Here is a 21,414-nt window from a genome sequence, read left to right as displayed (position 1 = left end):
CGTGTCTTTTTCATTTGGATATATGTTTGTGTGTTAATTGTGGGTAAACTGGCGCATGTATATTTACATGTATTAAACCTTTATAAAGGTTTTGCCACTTTCCCTGATTTTCCCAATCTTTTGTGTTTTGTGTATGGTTCTTTAGCGGGAAAATCTAGTTATACTCATACTTATACTTATCTAGGTGCTGAAAATTAACGCACATGACTTCGAGACGTCTTTGTTATTGAAAATGGTTGACTGCTGTACCTGATATGTTAATACAGAAGTTACTCGGATCACGTAATGATGTTGAAACTGAATTATGAGGAACTGATCATCGTCACAGAACCTAAAAAAGCTATGACAGTTCCTGTATCGTCACGGTACACCGATACAAGTACTGGTAAGTTACCGCATATGATTTTTATAGAATTGCGGGTGCTCCTGAAGTATGCGCACCAAGATGGCGCACAACCTGAACTCAGGTTGTGTACCAGGTTAGGGTTCAGGTTATGCGACATCCTGCGCGTGCGCATACTTCAGGAGGTCCGAATTGCGTGTCAATATATTTCAGCATTGCTCTCTTGTTTATTATCGACTGGAACCTTTGATGCTGTCCTTCGTAATTGGTCAGTGTTATATGACTATTTTTAGAAAAAAAAAAGATTCAAACTAGCAGTTAGTCCTCGATATTTGTAATAGGTAGGACTAAGTAAAGCATTTTGGTGCTCCTTCAAAACGCCTTTTAGCGATAGTAAATAAACTTTTCGCTTTCCGGCGCCTTTTTCCCGTACATTTATTGCGCGTGAACTCCAATTTTTTTTTCAAATATCTAACACTTGAAGGCCAATAGAGATTTATGAAGTATTAAAAACAAACGGCCATGTCGTTAACTTGAATAAAAAATACGTTTCCGTAATTTTTTTGTAATTGTCGAATTGCGTCTCTCCTTGTTGTTCTCTAGACGTATGCCTAACAGAACCTTTGTTTGTGTGCCATCAAGCTCATAATATGCTTCGATTGCGGGATTTTTGTATGATAGTGCGTCGCGAAGATACAAATACAAGAAGGGTTTTGCATTTACCTTAGCTTTGCAGGCTTAGATTTACTCTTAAATTTCATTATAAGGTATATGAGATTCGCTAGCAAATCCTCCCGCGGACTAGACATCGCTGCTCCATAGTTTATGATAGGAATGAGATTATCAAAAAAACTTAGGAAATTGGGATTTATTTAATTTAGTAGGATATTGAAATTTCTAAAGAATAAAGAAAAATTCAAATCATAACCACGGTAGGATATAAAGAAGTTGCAAAATATTTTTATTTTGCCTTTGAAAATTCGTATCACTGCGTGAAGACTACACCACTTAATTTTTTTTCTATCGTCTAACTCTAATGTATAATACTGTTCTAGTTGTCTTGTGATTCGATCAAGAACGATACATATGGTCGAGCATTACGCGGAATAGGAGGGAATGAAATATATCATTTCAAATATGACCTGGCAACAGGGAAAAGCTAAGTTTACCAGTATGCTGGCGTCGTGAACGAGAAAACCAGTCCTAGAGGATGGATTCTATGAAAAAGAAAATTCAGAATGTTTCTCAATGAGTGCTCAAAAATTTATTGTTTATTGATTTGGTGACTTTGGCTGAAGGCATGCGTGAACTTGAATGAGTAAAACCAAATCTTTGTTTTGAGAGAACTTGTTACTATTAAGATTTGTTAGAATATCTTATGTATCGCCTGCGATTTACCTCGTACCAAATTCTGCACAACATTTCCATTTTCTGCTCAACTACTTGCCAAACTTTTTTAATTCATAGCAGATACGATACCCCCAATCATATGGATCCTCACTTGCCAATCAAATTTTTCACACCGTGTAATATAGTGAATCGTCAATGTTTTGAGGTAACAATGTTCTGCCGAATAAGACCATTCGGTTGTTGGTCATAGAGCCTAGCAGAGAATTAATTATTAAAAGTAGAGGTAGATGTATATGCTATCAAGTGAAGATACAGGATCCACGAGAGATCCGTGGTTCAAGTTTGTAAGAAAAAAAGCAATAACGTGCAAAATAATATCATCTGAATAAAAATATCTATGGCAAAATCAGTTGCCTAACAATAAACGTTGCTGTTCATGCACTGGCTTTCATGTCTGCGTTTTGAATCCATTACAGATAACACCAGCAGTGATTTTACAATTTGCTTTCTTCTATGTCTGTTCGTCCATTCACCGCGGTCGACATGGTAGAATGAGAACTTGGCAAGTTCACAATTCCATGCAATTTTTCGCTTAGTTTTTTATATAAAGCATCTGGCAGGTCTGAATACAGAACTGGATTCAGTGCACTGTTAATCGGTAGAAGCACTATTGCTGCCACGACATATGCAGTATTTGAAACATTTGCTCCTCCTAGTTTACAGAAGGCCAGGATACAGATTGGTATCCAACAACAGAAGTCAGTTATGATGAGTCGGAGAATTTTTCGTTGCAAGGCTGAAAAATAGTAAAAAAATCAATAAGAAGGTTTGATATGAACAACCAAATGAAAAGAAACCTGAAAGCATACATCTATTTCCATCGTCTTTCTCCGCACGTGATGCAGTTCTTCTGAACTTTGACCCTTCTCTTGATTTGATATAAATTGCAACGTAAGATGATGCCACGAAGACGAACGCACAAAAGTTGAAAAGGTTAACAAAGAAAGAAAAAGGCCAAGCCGGATCATCTTTGGTTACGAAAAATTTTGGAATGCAAACGCTGTCGACACTATAATATCTAGAAAAGTGACAGGATAAAAGACAAAATTATTTGGTATCCCAATTATTCGATGTCTCAAATCATGTATTTGGTACAATAAACGCCAGGAAGTGATTGCCAAATGGAGCAAAAGCAATTGATATGGTCCATCGAATTGTTGGCAAACAAAATTTGTGAAAACTGTTTGCAAAGAGGTCGGATATTAGAAATTTCTTCTTCATAACATGGGTAATTCTTTCCAGGCAAACATACCTATGCTCGGGCTAAAAACGTTGGAAATCGTAAAAAACAACTTGTGCAGGCATTGGGTCTGTGGTTGTAGTGAGCTTTTCTAATGGGTATAGGTAATTCGTGCCAAAGCTCTCGGCTTCAAGACCCACGCTGTAGCAAATTTGATAGGCTATGTCGGATCAGGAAAAGTCTGATCATTTCAAATTTTAGTAGCTTACTACTTCTAAGTTGTCAGTACAATTGAGGCAATCGTATAAAAGAGAAAGAGAAATATTCACGTCAACAGATTTGATCCGGGGAAAATCTGAAGTTTAAAATACACATGAAACTTAATTATTTACATACGCTCCTACAGATATTAACATGTAAATATGTCACAAGTTCTCTAAATAAACCTGAAATATCATATAATAATATTATATATGATTACGATGAGTAAGAGTAACGCTTCCATATAAATAAAGTAGGTGGAACATCGAAAGTGAAATAAGAAAAGAGAAACTAACTATTTGATTTCTTTTTCACTTGAATGTCACGTTCGTAAAAGCCGATTTTTGCGTTGGTTGATGAGGAACAGATTACATACGGGAATGAGAAATCAACAACGTATTTACCCAAACTTCTTTTGAATCTTGAAATGTTCATGAAGAAAATATTTGGTGGATTCCGATTCAATGTCTTGCCATGACTGGAAATTGTTCATTGAAAATTTATCTGTCATAAAAAAAAAAGATTTTCATGAAAATGCTGTTTTATTGATACACAAAAGCTACTAAATTCAAATACAAGCTCTCAACTTACAAGCTCTCTCGCAAAAAGTGTAAATCGACATTCTAATGATAGTTGAATAAAATTGGCAAGTTTAACTCCACACATATAATTTTTATTAAAGATTTTTAAATTAAAAATTGGAGGTACTACCAACCATTGCAGAGATGGACGATGCCTTCAATATCTGATACCGAAATTCACAAAAAAGGAATTTGTTATATCAAAATTGTTATACAAGTCCGCAAGAAAACGTAATACCAGACGAGATTTGATCAGGGCACAATATACAGTGTATATTTTACACAACTTCGTACTAAATTGGGAGAAGAAATGTCATGTGAATGAATTGCTTATCATATGAGATCACCCATGTATGACATTAAATATTTGTCTCTTGAAGAAAAAAATCCGTATAGATTAGTATACTTCAAAACCTCTTTTCCATGTTAACCTGTGACAGTATTAGCTTCAAATACCAAAGGTAAGCTTGTTCTCTCGGCGGATTAACAAGGCAACTTACCTGGAAACGTCATGTTGGTCTTGAGATCATATGTCAACAGCCTTGTAAAAAGTGATTTAGTCTCATCCAATGTGACTGTTGCGTTTGAAGAGTATGGAGAATATTCAAATTCTGCATGACTGACAAACATTCCAGACAAATGTGGAGAAAGCGGTAGTATGGCGATTAAAAATGATATCGTCCAAGCTATCATGATCATCAAAGACACTGTTTTCTTTTTGGGGTGACGAGATGATTTGAATGGCTAGAAATGAATAAAATGCAGTAATTAGTCAACTTAGAACATCCTTAAATCTGATTTCGGATAACATTGGATTTCTCCGAGTCTAATTCATATCTGAATAAATCATAAGAAGATTATAATGCTCACTTGAAAAATTGCGTAAAGCCGACAGCTAGTCAGCAGAACCATTGTTATAACCGAAGTTTCACTTGAAATAACCGATAAAATTCCCAATGTCGTGCATGCTGCACTTGATCTCCAAATTAAGTCTCTAGAACAGTATACGCCCTGTAAATTAAATATCGATAATATCAGATAATACTTGATGAGACATATCCCATTAAGGTAAAGACTTTATTTGGTTTAGTAATGGGAAAGTGTTTTCATACCTGCATGGCGAGGCCAGCAATCCCAAGCGATAGAAGATATATTCCCATGATGACGTCAGAGAAGGCCAGGTTTAAAATCAGCAATCTATTTGCTATTACGATGGCTGTCAATTTTCTGTTGCTATTCCTCAGTCTTCTTGCTTCATGAAAAATAACAACCTAGACAACGAGAAAAATCAAAATGGAATTGTTTACTAAAATAATACTAAATACTTCAAGAATTCTAATCTTAATTGATTTCGATAATTAGCGAACTGAACTGAAGTATGTACTTGCGACTGTTGCGAGTTCTACAACTTCGCGAGTGCAATTTATTTAGTGATCAATTTGTGTTTGGTTGTGGTTAATTTTATGTTCCTTATTGTTCTCCTAATTATTTTCACATATATATATATATATATAGATAACTGCATACCCCATTTCCACCAAGAGATAACAACCCCATGATCCACACAACAGCTCGTAATATAGGATTTGCAATGAGTTCATATCTTGACGAAAAACCATCTGTTGAAGTTGATTGGTCAATTGTTGGACATTCATCACTCCAATCTGTGCAGTCACCACGACCATCAAATTTCTGAAAATGCATGCACCAAATATGAATAATGCTCTTGAAAAACTTATTTGCTACAGCCGGAATATAAAATAAACTTACAGTGTCCTAACAAATATATAACGGATACTATATCAGCTAATTACTGACGCAAATTCTGCAATAATTAATTTAAATTTTCCTGGCATTGTGGAGTCGAGTGCTTCAAGTTCTGTGCCAACGGTAATCCACTGACATCTAAGTAACGTCGCGTTAATCTGAAGCTTTTCATATTATAGATGATATTTACCTGCTTTGCCAGAACAAATAATGGCTTTTTATTTTCACAGTAAAATCGTCCATCAGTACAGTCCATTTCGTCTGTTTCGTCATCACAAGCTATCAAAAAATCGCATTTCAATCCAAAATCGATGCTAACCTTCGAATATAATATTTTAATAAAATTAGTTGGACATAAACAACAGACGATGGGTACACAATCCAATGGTGATGGTTATATTAAAATAGTAACAACAATAAAAACTTGTTACAAAAAAATGTTAAGTAAATATAACTGTCCAAGGGGATTAGTCAAACATTAGTTCTTAAGTTAACAATATCAGGTTTTCATTGCTCCATAATTCCTTTTGGATAGAAAGCAGTGGCGCTGTAGGTGTTTATGGCGGTAACAACATAGTAGCGGAACTTTAGTCATGCATGAAATGATTCGACCCAAAGACAAAGTGGCCTTAAATGCGTTATTGAAATGCACCACGTCTGATATGAAGGTTTTATGTCAGATTTTGTACTCCCTATATCTGACACGAATAAGTTTGATTATAAATCATGTTATTTAGATTTAATGTCGATGAATGATATTTCGGCGTTATCAGTGGCAAGCTAACACATAAATCGCTGTAAAACAGGATCTAAATTATAGAATTGAAAATTCTTCACGAAAAATCGCCTAAGTCAACTTAGGTTTACTGCCAAAACGATATGTTGAAAGTTTTGTTTGGTTTTAATCAAAATACTATGAAAATGTAATACTGCGATATTTTATTAACCTTTTTTCCTCCAAGTGCAGGACAATGAAATCTCTTTTCCGCACAAAGTTCTATCGATTCATCTGAACCATTTTTACAATGTTCAAATCCATCACATACCTAAAATAATATGAAATCGTTGCTCAAATGAATTATCATTAATTTACTACATGAGTTGTTTAACTTGTAAACGCGTAATTTTGCATGTGTAATGATTTATATAAAGCGAATTCAAATTTTCTCTGGCTATAAAACCGAGCCGTTTAAATTTGATTTTTGCAACGATTTACGGTGGAAATTTGAAACAATCCGGTTTGGAATCGAAAAGAATTTATATAACAGTTAAATGTTTTAAAAATATGATTTATGATAAAATTTTACAAAAAAGATGCAACATATGTCACTCTAAAAATATAATTCTACATTTTCCTTTCACAACAATTTTGATTCAGAAATATTACAGATCGACTTTAAAACAAAATAAAATGGGTAAGATTTGAGCAATTGGACTCCATGGCAAAATATACCCCTAAATGGTATGTGATGCAGAACTCTACCCCTCTTCGACTGACCGCTAAACCGCCACACGGTGGACAGTTTTTAATTTTGAAGACGTCATCACCCAAGGAGAAACGAATCCCATAGTTGCCACAGAAATTTTTGAAACGAATAAAAGTAATAGCCTTCTGCGACAATCACAATCTTTAACCACTAAATTTCAATGCAATTGGTCCAGTATTCGAATAATAAAAACGATTTTTGTTTTAACAACAAGAAAAGAATACCAAGAACAACAACATTATAACAAAACGAAGTATAGGTTCATTTCGTGTACAGTAATTATTGAAATATGGCTTGATATAACACTCTGAAAATGACTGTTTAGAAAATCTATGTTTACAATAGGGAATGAAGTTATGTATTGCAAAGATTTGGACAAAAGACGAATATGGCGTAAAGTAAATCAATGTTTAGTAACACAATGAAATAAATTGTCGTGCCTCGTCATACTCTATACTTATAACACCTTCCTCTTTCCCATCACACAAAAATCTATCACAATTATTTTCGTCCTCGCCCTGTGGACAATGTATAGTTCCATCACAGACGAACTTCCATTCCAGACGCTAAACAACAGAACAAAATATTTTACATACAAAAATAAATATTCAGACTCTATAGTCTATACTATACCATAGTTATTTAATAAAATGAAAGACATTTGTTGATGAATAGGATTCCCGCTCACTCGAATCCATATAACCGGGGTATCAGTTACATCTTCACCGGTTATCGGTTCTGATATTGACAGCAATATAGCAATATCTGGTGAGTAAATTGCATTAAATATCTCATCTTTCAAACAAAGTAACCAAGTAATATATACTTCAAAAATCGATGCTTACCTTGGTTATTATTATACTTTTGTTGGCATCCAATTCCAAATGAAGTTCGCATGAGATATATGCCTCTGGAACCCCTACCATTTGTATTGATTCAGGAAGACACGTGAAATTTGTAAAGGTTTCAAAGCAGCTAGCTTCGCACTCATCATCAGGAAACGAATTTTGAGGTGCAGAAACAATAGAACCCCAAGAAGGTGGCGCAATATGGCAATCTGCCACACTGTCACAAGCTACTCCATGAATATTTACACAAGTGTGACTACCGCGAGAACATCTGAATAAAGATATTGTTATGGAATTAGTATTGCGATTTTAATGTGGGACACCATTTCCCATTCATCTCTCAAAAGAGAAAAACGATAAAAATAAAACTATTGATTCTAACTCGCAGATTAGTCCAGTAACTAAGTGATAAAATAATCAGCCTTGTGGTTGGTGTCGCACCTTACCAACGCGATAGCAAATCTAGCACACCCTGTACTCATGATAATTCTTTAGGGTATTCTAACAGGAGATTTTTTATGTTTATCACAGAGAAGAGGAAATGGATGAGTCGGCTTAATCATATGGCAAACCACGGTTTCTCTACCGGTTACCAGGCCATGCCGCGTATAGTATTAGTTTACGGTTACGTGACGACCCACCAGCGGTGAAGAGTCCAGCACATATTTATCCCCGCTGAACTTGAACCTGTCATAAAGTTCGAGCGGGTAATGTACAAAGATCGCTCACAAATTCACTGTTTATTCAACTAGTTTCTATTCAAAAAAATAATTCATCATACTGATATACCCAATTGTTTAAACTACCTGCATTTCTTTTCGTATTTTATGGCGCTGGAACAAGGTACAGTTCCGCGGCAAAAGTCGTATCTAAACATGAAAATAATTTATATACAGATAAAAGTGGTTATTGACGCAAAGAAATATTAAACCAAAATAAATTTATATGCGTTTATACCTTTCATCATCTCGACAGTCTATTGTACCGTCACAAACTGACTCTGGATTGATGCAATATCCCCCTGCGCAAATCACGTTACCAACATTACAATCTGTGTATTTTCCGCTTGAAAACCTTAATGAAAGAAAGTGGAATAAGTGATGGGACTAATAAATTTCCTTTCAATATTTGTTCCAGCACTCTATAGATGAAGATTGACTGAAAGGTATTAAGTGATATCTGGTAAAAAAAAGTATCCTATTAAAAGTCTATGGTTTAATTAACATTGTTACTCAACGCTATTTTTCTATGGCTGGTAACCCGGATGTTTCAGAATTATAATTTCAACTTGGAACATGCCATTTTCACCATGCGCAGCATTTGAGGTGAATCAAAGAAATTTTAGTCAATTTATCTTGAATTTATTTACCGCTACGTTATTTTCGATATTGGTACATGCAACTTTAAGATGTGCGATTTAAACGACAGCAACAACCAATATTGCAACTCTCGAAAGCTAATTTAGAATGAAAAGCTTGGTATTGCTTGTTAAATCTGACAATCTTCATTTAGTGCTTTCCAAGCCGAGCTTTAAGTATCCAAAATTGGTATTTAAAATTTTATTAAAAATTGTTCGGGATTTCGGTCTTGGGGATATGGATATCATACACCATTAAATTTAATATAAATTTAGTGACATCTCTTTTAAGTTCTAGAATAGACTGAACCCATAAAATGTATGGTAATATAATTCTGCGGCAAGTAAAACTGCAATGGGATGTCTTACCCACAGGTTGCAGATCGGGTAATTGCTAAAACGAACTGGCGCCATTGGGGAGGTAAACAGTAAGGTTACTTTAAGACGTAAGAAACTATGCTGTATGGGCAATTATGTTTTGCCCTGAAGTCATTTGTTGTCAATAGTACAATGAATATGCTTTTTAAATGGGAAGTTTTGTCAATAATTACTCTTGTACTCGGAATTTTAGAATATAAATCTAATATAAATACCCGAGAGCACTCATAGTTAGTGGCAATACATACCATGTCATAGTAAGTCCGGTCTCTGTAGTTGGTGGAGCAACCATAGTTATGGAAAGAAATCCCTGTAAATAACAATAAATTATACAATTTAACATACAGTAACGAATAAAACGTTTATTAGATTTTAAAATGCGACGTTTAAGTACGCTAATTGAATATAGTTAGCCAAGTACAAATGCAAACAATTTTACAGTATTGATGGCATAGATAAGTATCATGCGGCGTACTGTGTCCCTAAACCCCGCATACAAACTAAAAACAGCATTTTCTCACATTTTCATCATATGAAATCACTTGTTCACAAATGCTAGGTCGACTTTTATCACAAAGACATTCGTCAGATAGATCTGGACAATCTATTATTCCGTCACATACACTTGTTGAAGCAATCACAGTGACGTCATTCAAGCACATGAAACACTTAGAAAGATCGAGATCTCCGCGATGTTGTAGCTCTGTTCTAAATTATTAAAAAAATTGTGCTTTACATAATGATCATAGGTTCATTATAATATTGTCCGTTTCTTGATATTTCACTCAGGACTCCTGTCAAGTATGTTTTAAATGTCATTTAGGAATAAACGATTTTTGCATTAACGAGGAACTTGCTGGAGCATCTTTTCCGCAAAAATATAATACTGATCTTTTACTTCCCTGTATTTTGTCACTGGTATTGTAAGCAAGACAGGTGAAAAGAAGCCAAAGGCAACAGTTTGAAATCCTTCCAGTCAAAACTATTCTAATGTCAAGTACTACTACGAAAAAGGACTAGTTTCTCACAACTGCAAATTAATCATAATATTAACTGTTACGTTGTCATGTTTTAGCCCACATTTATCTTGGTAATAATTATAACGTTACGTAGGAAGTATTCCTACTATTTAACTTGAAAACTTTTCTCACTTTTTACTTTTTGAGAAGTACAAAATGAATAGCACTAAAATTCATTTGCGGGCGACAGTATTGTCAAGAATATAAAACAGAAACAATTATTGTTCATACAAATTGATAATCTTTGTCATTGATTTAAGCGAAAACATGCATAAAAACACCAAACAACTCGCCGAAACGAGCAAAAACCACCAAAACTCACTAGCACGTGAAAAACACCAAAAAACTCACTAACGCGTGCAAAAATCTTTCTATATCAACTAGATTTCAGTCTCGAAGAAAGTGCTCTTGCAAAGAAATTACTTTTGAACATCGATATTCTCAAAGCCAAATCCCTCAACTTTGGAAAATGCTCATTGCTCACAAGATTCCAAAATGCCATTTTGGTTATATATGTTTTGGCAACAACAGAACATGCAGACAAAAGCATTGTGGTATTTTACATCCCATATCCAGTTAAAAATCTAATGAATTGGTCAGCTTTTTCACCAAACTCATGTTACAAAATAACTAAATTATGCCAGATGTAAAGTACAGGAGGGTAATTACAAATTTTCCGACATATATGCAGCAGTTTTTGTGTTATTGTTCAGACTGGTTGAAAAAGACAGCGCGGCACGGAGTGTATTGTTAGGCAGAAACAGCTTTCAGTAGGTATAGCCAACCAATAGGGTAATAGATACCCCATCCGATATTTAGTTTTTTATGAAGCCTATATTGTTAGCGTATATTCCCGATGAAGATATAGAAAACTAGTTAACAGTTTAGATCAGTCAAGCGCACTATTCAACTTTGCCGAGTGTCTCAGCTAGTGATGTAACAATACCAAAATGCGATTTTTGTTATTATCTTCCAGCAAATGCGACTCGAGTCACAGATGATGATGCTTCAAGTCACACGTGGCCCGCGGGCAGGGATTTGGACAACCATGTTCTTGTTCCTGATTTCAAGAGTGTTTGATAGGAAATTATACTCCGAGAAAATCATATTTTCGACTTTCAACTTCATTAATATCACTTATACCAGTTGTGGCCAACACGTCGATCGCGATCGACGGGTCGATCTCCCCGTTTCGAGTGCTCGATCGCGTCAGATGTTCGTAAATTTAACGTCATACCCCCAAAATTGCCTTGAACCAATTTTATGCAACGCCTGCTGTGTGTTTTAAAACAGGACGAATACAGTACTCTACATGTGCAAAAATACACATACAGTATTTGATTCTATGCAAGCCCAACGAGCATTTTATTACGTAACAAATGCAAGTTTCGCTGCTACCAAGGACTAAAATGAACGAGCCGAACATTTTGTGTCTTGACTAACAAACGTGTAGTGATAATATTTATGCGCAAAAGTAGCAGTGGCATTGAATTTTTCGTATGCGTGTGTGCAGTTATCTGCATATTCAGTACTCGTTCGTTTTTGTGTATGACCTTATTACCGATCAGTCGATCGCGAGCTATTTTGAAGATTTTTGTCGATCGCGGACGAAAGCAGGTGGGCCACCCCTGACTTATACCATCCAGCATCATTTATGTTTCAGATTACTGTGGACATTAATTTAAGACTTAAATTTTGTTTTCCAATCGATAATTTCTTAAGAGTTTATCTTTATGTCATTCCAATCTACAAATTGGAAAAACGAAGTCATTCGAACTGTGATAATTCGAGAATCTCAAATTTAATTAAATTCAAGGAAAGAACGAACTGTTGCGAAATTGCCTCAAATAGTTGCTGACCTGCCGTGGGTGCCAGATGTGTTGTGAATGAGGGCCAGCCTAATTTTACACTTTTTCATCAATAATCACTTATTTGGATCCGTGACTTTGCGGGTCGCGGTTCAGATCTGCATTTCTACGCTGGGTCAAGCAGTTTATACATTTCTTAGTTTTTGTGACATAGTACCATTACCATCAACTAATAATTTCACCTAGATGTTAAAATTTCCTAAAATTGTTTTAAAATATTTTTGTGAACGAATATGTAAATCCTGTGAGTGTCGTGTTTAAAATATTTGGATATATTTGAACCATTTCACGTTATTATAAAACGTCAATTTGTATTGCACGAATATATTCGTAATTTTATTCAGAAAAATCCCAGACATGGAATATCCAAATGTCGAGACATTTGATTGCTACAAAAAGTAACAAAGTTTTTAGGAAATAAATACATGCGCCTGTAAGAATATATTTCACAATTTGGTTATTATTTAGTTAATGACTTTTGGTAATATTATGTCATATTAATAAATAAACTATGCATACAAATGGCATAATAACCGAATAATTATTCAAATCGATCGTTCTGATCAAAAAATTTATTACCGACACATTCGCAGAGTAGAAGTCATGTGATTAAAAAAGAAATTTTATGTTCTTAAAAGTAAATGGGATATGCATATAACAAAAAATCAAAAATCGCGGGCTTTTATATGTAACGAAAACAATACTGCCTGTAAGAGAGTTTTATATTTAATCTCAACAGCAAAGATGGTCAATTTCAGAACGAACAATGCGAATGAAGTGAGTCAAGCGAGACACGTGTCACGTGAGAAGTGATGTAATGGCAAAGAATGGCAATTCGAGATATCGAGATCAAATACTTTAATGCAGGTTCAAAATGGATTGTCGACTCACCTTAAACTAGCATTCCTAGTAATCTGAGTTTTAAAACATAGATCTGCTCCTCCGTCACAGTCTGCTATGTCATCATGAATTAATTGCTGAGGCAAGACGCAATCCTCGCCATTTCTTCGACATTTGAATCCGATTCCGTTATTCCATTCATGATCTTCTTCTGTGCAACCATCACAAGCATTCTTATTGCACACAGTGCTACGAAGCTTGCATTCTGAATTCTACAATACATTTTTCACATTAAAAAGTACGAAATTTTGAAGCGACCGGATTGCATTTATTTAATTCTGTACAATTTAGTAGTTGATGTATTGACGTAGTCATGTGAGCGCAAGAATTTAAGTTTACCAACTTTAGCTCTAATCCCTAAACAGGTCAACTAAATGTCTAAACATAGATTTACCAGGAGTGAAACAAAAAAGCTTTCGTTACAAAACCGAGTACCCATACGACAAGTCAAAGTTTATCCGAAGTTCATGGATCAAACTGTTTATAGAACATTCAGAAAACTCCGAGAGCACCAGAGACTCTCTAATCTCTCTTTGGGACAAAAGCGTCCGAATCTTTCACCTGACATTTATAATGAGAATCACATCTTGCATCACATGGATTCATGTTTGAACATACGACTTTCTCTTTGCATATTTCATCTCTTTCTACCACACAATACTGCGTTTTGCTGTTCCTCAACAATTCGCATCTTATATTGAAAATATATATGTGAATATGTTAATGGAAAACGTATAAAAGATAGTTTAATACTACAATGAATTATTGCCCACAGACACAGATTAAGGGATTCGGACGGCATGTTATGATCGCATTCACTCACACTACGGACAAACTGACTCATTCTGAGACGTTATGATACACGATTATGACAATAAAAAATAAGATCTATTGACTGATTTTTATTGAAGAATTCCTTCGAATATAATATAATAATTTATTCACACATAAGCATTCGTTTGTTATTCCATTATTAATTTAAGATCAGATTCAGCCTATAAATTTCAATCTGTAGATAGGAAATTAACGAACAATATGGGGAGGTATGTGAATGCAGAACGAATAATGGCGGTTGAACAATACGATGGGATTTAAAATTTCAGAAACCAGCTTCTTTTTGTATTGAACTCACCAAAAGTATAGGTTCCCTAATTTTAGGAAACCAAACTTATAGCTGTAAAAACAAGAAGGGGTTCGCTTTAATATCACAACATTCCAAGAACGGGTTCGGACTGCTTGTATATAATATCCTTTGATATTGAATTATTGATATTCTTGGATCGAAAGAATTTATACAATAGAAATATACTTACATTTGCCACTCAGCATAAACATCTTGTATTGGAATCCCATCTTTGCATTTTAGTTTATTATTGCAAAATAATGTGTGAAACACCGTTCCATTTTCAAGACATCTAGGCTTGATCATGATTACCTCGTGTATTTCTGAACAAAATGAAAAATACAATTTTCGCTCACAGAATAAAATGTATTTTCAACTATTTTCAGTTATATTGATTGGATTGTCTAATAAAATATCGACCGAGGAATTAGCCTAAATGACCTTTGTATTAAATTCACCAAAAATCCAGCGAAAATCGACCAGTATTGAATGTAAATAAATAAGTGTGTACCTGTGTCGTTTATATTAGCAAGTGCCGTAAATTTCGCCGTCAAAATATAGTGAGCGATAATCCATATGAACGTGAGTTTCATTTTTGTTTTAGATATTATTTCCCACAATTTTTGAGATGTGCATGAAGTTACCCTAATCCTGAGTACTTTCCTGTATTTGCTACCATTTCCTGTAAATGAATAGGCGAATATAATTTTTTTAAAACTTGTGACCAATAATCGAGAAATATTATATTTTGTTTGTCCATTTGGAATATTGGTACTACGAAACGGAGTCCTATATTTTGTTGGTTTCAAGTAACAATTTTCTTCTCAAATATCCAAAATAATCAACCAAAAGCTGTAAGGTGTTGACTGCACGTTATTAATATTGCATGATGACACTGCATGATTGTCATCAAAACTGCTTTAAATAATATAGATAAACAATATTTTCAGTTCATAATACTTGTATGATAATTGGAATAAGTCTAATGCACTTGAGTCGCACGAAAACTGTGTCATATGAGAACGAAAATAACAATCGAATAAATTATTCCTACCACTTTATTTTTTGTAACTTCAAATAAAACATCTCAGAACGTTTTTAGGCCCACTCTAAATTTTTTTCCGTATACCAACTCGTTTGATAACACAGTTGCACTGTGTCTGCCTGTCTGTTAGTACACAGAAATTGTTATTGCAAAATCTTTATCACTGATCAGTGCTTTTCAGGTAATTGTATTTGTAAAACTATAGAATAACAAAAACGATACAGTTTCCGTATACGCTCATCTATAATAAATGCTTGATGGCGCTTTCAAAAACCTAATTCTGCTAGATCAAATTCAGCTTTAATCCAGCAGGATATTATCGTTTTACCAAACTATTGGTTTCCAGCAAGTGTGACGAACCGCGAATACCCAAAATTGTGTCTAATCTTCTGTATTTCTTGAAATAAGTTGCTCACATTTTTTCCCCTCGAAACACGAATAATCTACTGCGGAGTTGGAAAAATAGCGTATTGTAAATCATGCAAACGCTTCCGCGATGCATCAATACAAAGGTCATCTATCACAAGCGTCGACTGATGCTCAATCAGGAAAAGAATTGTGAGCAACAGGAAACGCGTATCTTTGTGTTGACAAGTGTTAAAACGGTTTTTATCATTAACATCCCATTAAACTTGTGATTATCAAACAGTTACAATTTCCTGTCTTGATAAAAGAACGTATTTGTTAAATTCTCTAAAATTCCACGCATTCAACCGCGTGTTTTTGAAAGTGACCAATGCTTAACTGAATCATCTGATTTTCCCATAGGGACCGTAGCCTTGGACATTGATTCGTCATTGACAGAAATGCACATATCACAGCGTCACTCACTGTATTTGCAATGTATATATTATTGTGTTAACTTTTTACATAACGATATGGTTGACAACATGCGATCAGTGTACCGCAAGAATGTGTCCCAGGGGCTGCAAACAATTGCGGTGAGGAGTGAATCGTAGGCGCAAACAAAGTGCAAGTTTTCCAAGAAGTTGAAGATAAAATTTCTAATATTTTAATACGATTTACGGCCTATTTTGAAGCTCGTAACTCGTAAGTTATCTACAATGGCACGGAAAACATTTAAACTATTACTAAGCCTCGGAATCGACCCAAGATTGGTCTGTCCAATCAGCACTGTCGTGTTTTTTTTTCGCTTCAGGTTTATGGCAAGCCTAATTCTAACTCCTTTCGATGACAGAAAAAGACACTTAGCAGGATATGTTGCGAAAGACGTGCATATCTAATGCAATAGCATACTCATACGTATCTATAAAATATCACTTCAATCGACAAATTCGTTTCTTTATTTAAATGTATTCTATATATATTATTGAACGGTATAAAACTGCATACTTCTTGAGCATTTACCTCTCTAATATGTAATTTACATTTGTAACACTGGTCGTGCGCCGATTGGAGACGTAAAACATACATTCAGACGTGTGATAAATATAACTTTAAAATACAATTAAAGTAGCCAAATATTTTATATTTTCCGCCCATAAAGCTTATTTTCCTCTGTGTCCAGTCTAAATCTACATAATTCTTACGCACAGCCGAATAGAATATAATCCATACCGACACATTCATTGAAATTAAAGCCGGACTTCTGTTACAGAATAAGACGCCGTTGGCTATGAAACTATATGAAATTTAAAATTCAGTTTAAATTTAGAATATAGTTTAGAATTTGACGTCATATGGAATCAATATGCTGGTATAGGTTAATCTGACAACAGTACATGGTACATTGTCATGTCAGAGTAATTAAAAAAAAATTTGGTTAACTTTATGTAAATGATCTATACGAAAGACACTATCACATTTTAATACGCGTTGTTGAAGACATAATTTATATACGTGTCGAATAAAATTGCCAATTTTAAATTGGTGTATACTAACAACAGTTAATATACAGTATAACTGACACTTGATTTGGTACTTTTTACCAACGATCAAACTATGAAACCCTTAGAAATTTACTTGTTAGAGTAATGTACAGACTATAGTCTATTCCAGGACTACTCAACTGGCGGACCGCGGTCCGAATCCGGACCTTTCGACCATTTAATTTGGACGGCGTCTGCTTGTTTGTTTTGGCAGCATAAGCATCGTTAGGAACTTTCAGATGATTTTGATACAATTTAAATACACATCTATACAGTTTGTCGTACTGGTACCAATATGCGACATTTGTGTCTATATTTGCGAGCCATCATTTGACGTTTCGTTTATTTAATGAAAAAATATTCTGTATTGTCCGGATCCCAGTAATTTTGAAGTTTTCTAAACGGACCTTTGGTTAAAATAGTTGAGTAGCCCTGGTCTATTGCACTCGATCTTCACTACATCTTTTTGAGTATCAATGGCCACTTCTATAGTCATAAGCCGTGAAAATTTGATATGAAGTTTATCAGAAAGACGTTTTGAAAATTTCTTTCATTTAATTGCTAACAAAACAACAAAGGAGCACAATAAATGATAGCAGAGCGGAACGAAATTCATTTTCCAGACGTTTTCATATTAGTTGTCATGAAACTGAACTTCGATGTTTCGGAAATTTTTATATAAAAACAGTTTTGATCGGTGTCACAAACACCGATATATATGTCGGTGATATGCACTGACGTGCATTGAGTGCTTGACTTCCTACTGAGAAATTCTTAGAACCAAACTCATTAACCATGACATTTCATGATATTTCAAATAACTTCAATATCGCTATCGAAAGAAATTCAATATCGCTTCAATTCAATATATTTGAAGACGTCCCGAAATGTTATATATATATATATACAATAAAGATATCTTTAAATAATTTCCAATAAATCTCAATTTAATCTTTATTCTATTCAAAAAATCCGACCATACTTTCAACAACTTTTTCTACGCTAAATACCAGGTCCTTCATGGTCTTAAGTTTTAACAACAAACAACCTTCTGCAATCTACATCTTGGAAGCATTCATCAAACGTAGCTTCATTGGCAAAAACAACCTTTCTACCTCCAGTATGTACGAATCAGTATGTTGTTATATGAGATGCCACCAATTCAATCTTTTTTATTGTCAAAATCAATAAAAAAGGAAATAAATGAATGAATTACTTTCAATTAATTCCCATAGAAATTTAATTATTCATTATAGTTGAAATGATGTTTGTTGATGTTATAAACGAGCTGATACATTCCGTAAGTTTCAAAACAGCAAGTAATGATGTCATAATAAAAACGGTATTCAACGCAATATATATGATGCCCTTCTAGAGCTACTGATATAAGAACAAAACTCACTTGGGTTAGACTACATTAGTTAATGTTTAGGGCGGCAAACAGCGGAACGTGCAGTGCCAGCGGAAGCCACAAGCCAATAAAATGCGATAAAATTCCGATTCGTACTATTCTGCATAGAGTTTTGTTACCTAAAAACATTATTTGTAAGATATACTTCTGGCAATTTAAATGCGGAAAAGAAAAATTATGTTCTACGAGAAGACATTGGTTTACTTAAAAGGTCCCCTCTACTAGAATAATTTTCATGTATGAATATATTATATATAAAGGTCAACAAAATCAAATATAGATGTTCCTCTCCATACGTTTGCTGCCTTTGATGAGATTCTCAACAAAAAATAGATCTCCTGATTTCAAACTCAATGACTCGAAAATTGTCAAAGTAATAGAGTGCATTTTCTCATGGATAGATTTTGAAAATTGAATGTGCTTGCATTTCAATTTAAATAAACTGTTGGCTGTTAGTTATATATACCGAATTAAAAATGAAATTTAATTATATATAACCTATATCAATGATTTCATCAAAAAGTGTGACCTCAGCTAATTTTTGTGATCACGATGTGCCTCGCGAGTAACCACAATTTCTCACATCTTGTTATTCACTTAAAAATGACTGGGCCACACAGTAAAATTACCTATACATGGCTATTTGTCCGTGGATTTGGATGATCCTGTTCTTAATATCTGAAAAATTTGTTGAATAACTGCACATTTATCCGATAAAGCAACATAGTAGGAATCTAGAATTGTAATTTTCATGCGCAAATCGCACCACCTTGAAGAATTATGCACATTCTCTCATTAGAAATGAAACTGTACTCGTAAATATTATGATGTTGGCATGCTGGGTAGAGCATTCCAAAGTGTTTCCGGGAGTAATTCCTTCGCTCTATAGCATGTAAACAAACATATCATCATCTTCTTTTCAATCAAATTTAAAATATATAGATATGCAGGGAATAGTTGCATCCAGGTATTAATATTTAATCACTAAAAATTGTTTCTCAATCTGACAATTCTGAATCTGGCGATGCTTGACTGCATCGGCCCAATGGCGCCCGCTAGTTTGATTTCAATGTTCCTCGGGTAATGTATAGAGTCTGTATACGTTTCGTACGTATACGTTCGTTAATTACAAACTACGGACTCCTGAGTGAAATACCAGATCATCAACACATTTGCAGTCTGGGAGCTAGATTTTCTTGATACAAAAAAATTATATAATTTACATTTATGAATTTTGTACAATTAATTTGAACGATATTACTTTTTTATAACACTACATGTAGAACAAATAGTACTCTCCGCCATTTCGTCATGAGATAGATTTTTTTCTTAACTTTTTTTTTTAGATTGTTCCTTTAGCCAGTCAGCATCCTTCCTTACAACGTACTTTCTTCACCATTTGTTCTCACGTTTATACTGGTCGACGCGGTGTAAAAAAAACTTGTCAACCTTGTGATTTCATTGAATCCAGTGGTCACTTTCTTATATAAAGCATCTGGCAGGTCTGAATACAGAACTGGATTCAGTGCACTGTTAATCGGTAGAAGCACGATTGCTGCGACGACATATGCAGTATTTGAAACATTTGCTCCTCCTAGTTTACAGAAGGCCAGGATACAGATCGGTATCCAACAACAGAAGTCAGTAAGGATGAGTCGGAGAATCTTGCGCTGCATTGCTGAAAATATTCGACAATGAAAAAATTTATTAAAAAAAAAGCTAGAACACTCTAAAAATATGAAGAACGAAAAAAAATTTGAAATTTCTCTTACTTCTATTTCCATCGTCTATATCAGGGCTACTCAACTGGCGGACCGCGGTCCGAATCCGGACCTTTCGAGTATATCGACGCATGAAATCCAAATTGGGCTAAGTCCATTTTTCTAGTTTTGAGAAAAACGCAAAAAACGTTTTTTTTTTGTTTCTTTTTTTTATTTCTCTAATACCTTACATCGAGGATGTCTAGTTTTTATGGTCCACCAAAGTTACAATAAAGGCCATATTTAGATGGTTTAAAAAAATTTGAGCTCCGCCCAAATTTTTATTTGGGGGGGTTTTTGGCTCTCAATTTTCTGGACCAGAAACAATTTTATTGGACTTAGGGCCCCCTTATTATGTTATTATAGAGGCTGGTATGGAATTAGCGCTTTGTATTATATTTTTTGAGAGGAGCTATGTCCAAAAAACGGACTTAGCCCCAACTTACAATGCAGTTATCCAGAGCTAAGTCCACTATAGTAGACACAGCTCTGTTTAGTTCTCAAATGCCCTAAAAAAAGCAGGGTTTAGTCCATAGCTGTCTTGAGATCTAGAGCACCTAGAGATAAGGCAAATAGACCAAAATGTAAAGCTAAGTCCAGGAAAATCAGCAATTGAAAAATGTCATTGTTTGGAAAAGTGGACTTAGCACTGTTTGGTTTTGAGGTGTCGATATATTGGATTTGGACCGCACCTAATTATTTATTTTAGATCATTAGCCCCACTTTTTGAATTTCCTATTATAAAATGACTTTCATAGTTTTGAATGTATACAAAAAAAACTATACC

General features: G+C 34.5%; 1 protein-coding gene across 1 annotated transcript; it reads right to left on the bottom strand.

Moving 5' to 3' along the window:
- Positions 1–1,873: 1,873 nt before the first annotated feature.
- LOC120335710 (uncharacterized) lies at positions 1,874–17,373 on the bottom strand. The gene is made up of 20 exons (XM_078109632.1): positions 16,936–17,373; positions 15,034–15,204; positions 14,713–14,845; positions 13,961–14,090; positions 13,391–13,611; positions 10,134–10,320; positions 9,861–9,922; positions 8,835–8,951; positions 8,684–8,746; positions 7,875–8,148; positions 7,470–7,595; positions 6,490–6,588; positions 5,733–5,861; positions 5,303–5,467; positions 4,888–5,046; positions 4,646–4,786; positions 4,276–4,519; positions 3,599–3,698; positions 2,563–2,771; positions 1,874–2,489 (listed from the first exon to the last, which is right to left on the bottom strand). Exons 2-20 carry the CDS (start codon positions 15,113–15,115, stop codon positions 2,188–2,190), a joined length of 2,943 nt encoding a protein of 980 aa, XP_077965758.1. The 5' UTR covers positions 15,116–15,204; positions 16,936–17,373; the 3' UTR covers positions 1,874–2,187.
- Positions 17,374–21,414: the final 4,041 nt, after the last annotated feature.

The sequence above is a fragment of the Styela clava genome, chromosome 2 (genome assembly GCF_964204865.1).
Source record: "Styela clava chromosome 2, kaStyClav1.hap1.2, whole genome shotgun sequence".
NCBI classification, from domain to species: Eukaryota; Metazoa; Chordata; class Ascidiacea; order Stolidobranchia; family Styelidae; genus Styela; species Styela clava.
The sequence above is the reverse complement of the archived record's forward strand: the minus strand, read 5'-3'. Positions and strand labels throughout refer to the sequence as shown.

Excerpts from the sequence above, each read along its gene's own strand:
- LOC120335710 (XM_078109632.1), bottom strand. The coding sequence starts at position 15,115 with ATGAAACTCACGTTCATATGGATTATCGCTCACTATATTTTGACGGCG. Across the intron at positions 6,589-7,469 it reads TAAGTATAGAGTATGACGAG|GTATGTGATGGATTTGAACA; the intron begins GCACGACAATTT and ends ATATTATTTTAG. Across the intron at positions 2,772-3,598 it reads AAGATTCAAAAGAAGTTTGG|ATATTATAGTGTCGACAGCG; the intron begins GTAAATACGTTG and ends TCACTTTTCTAG.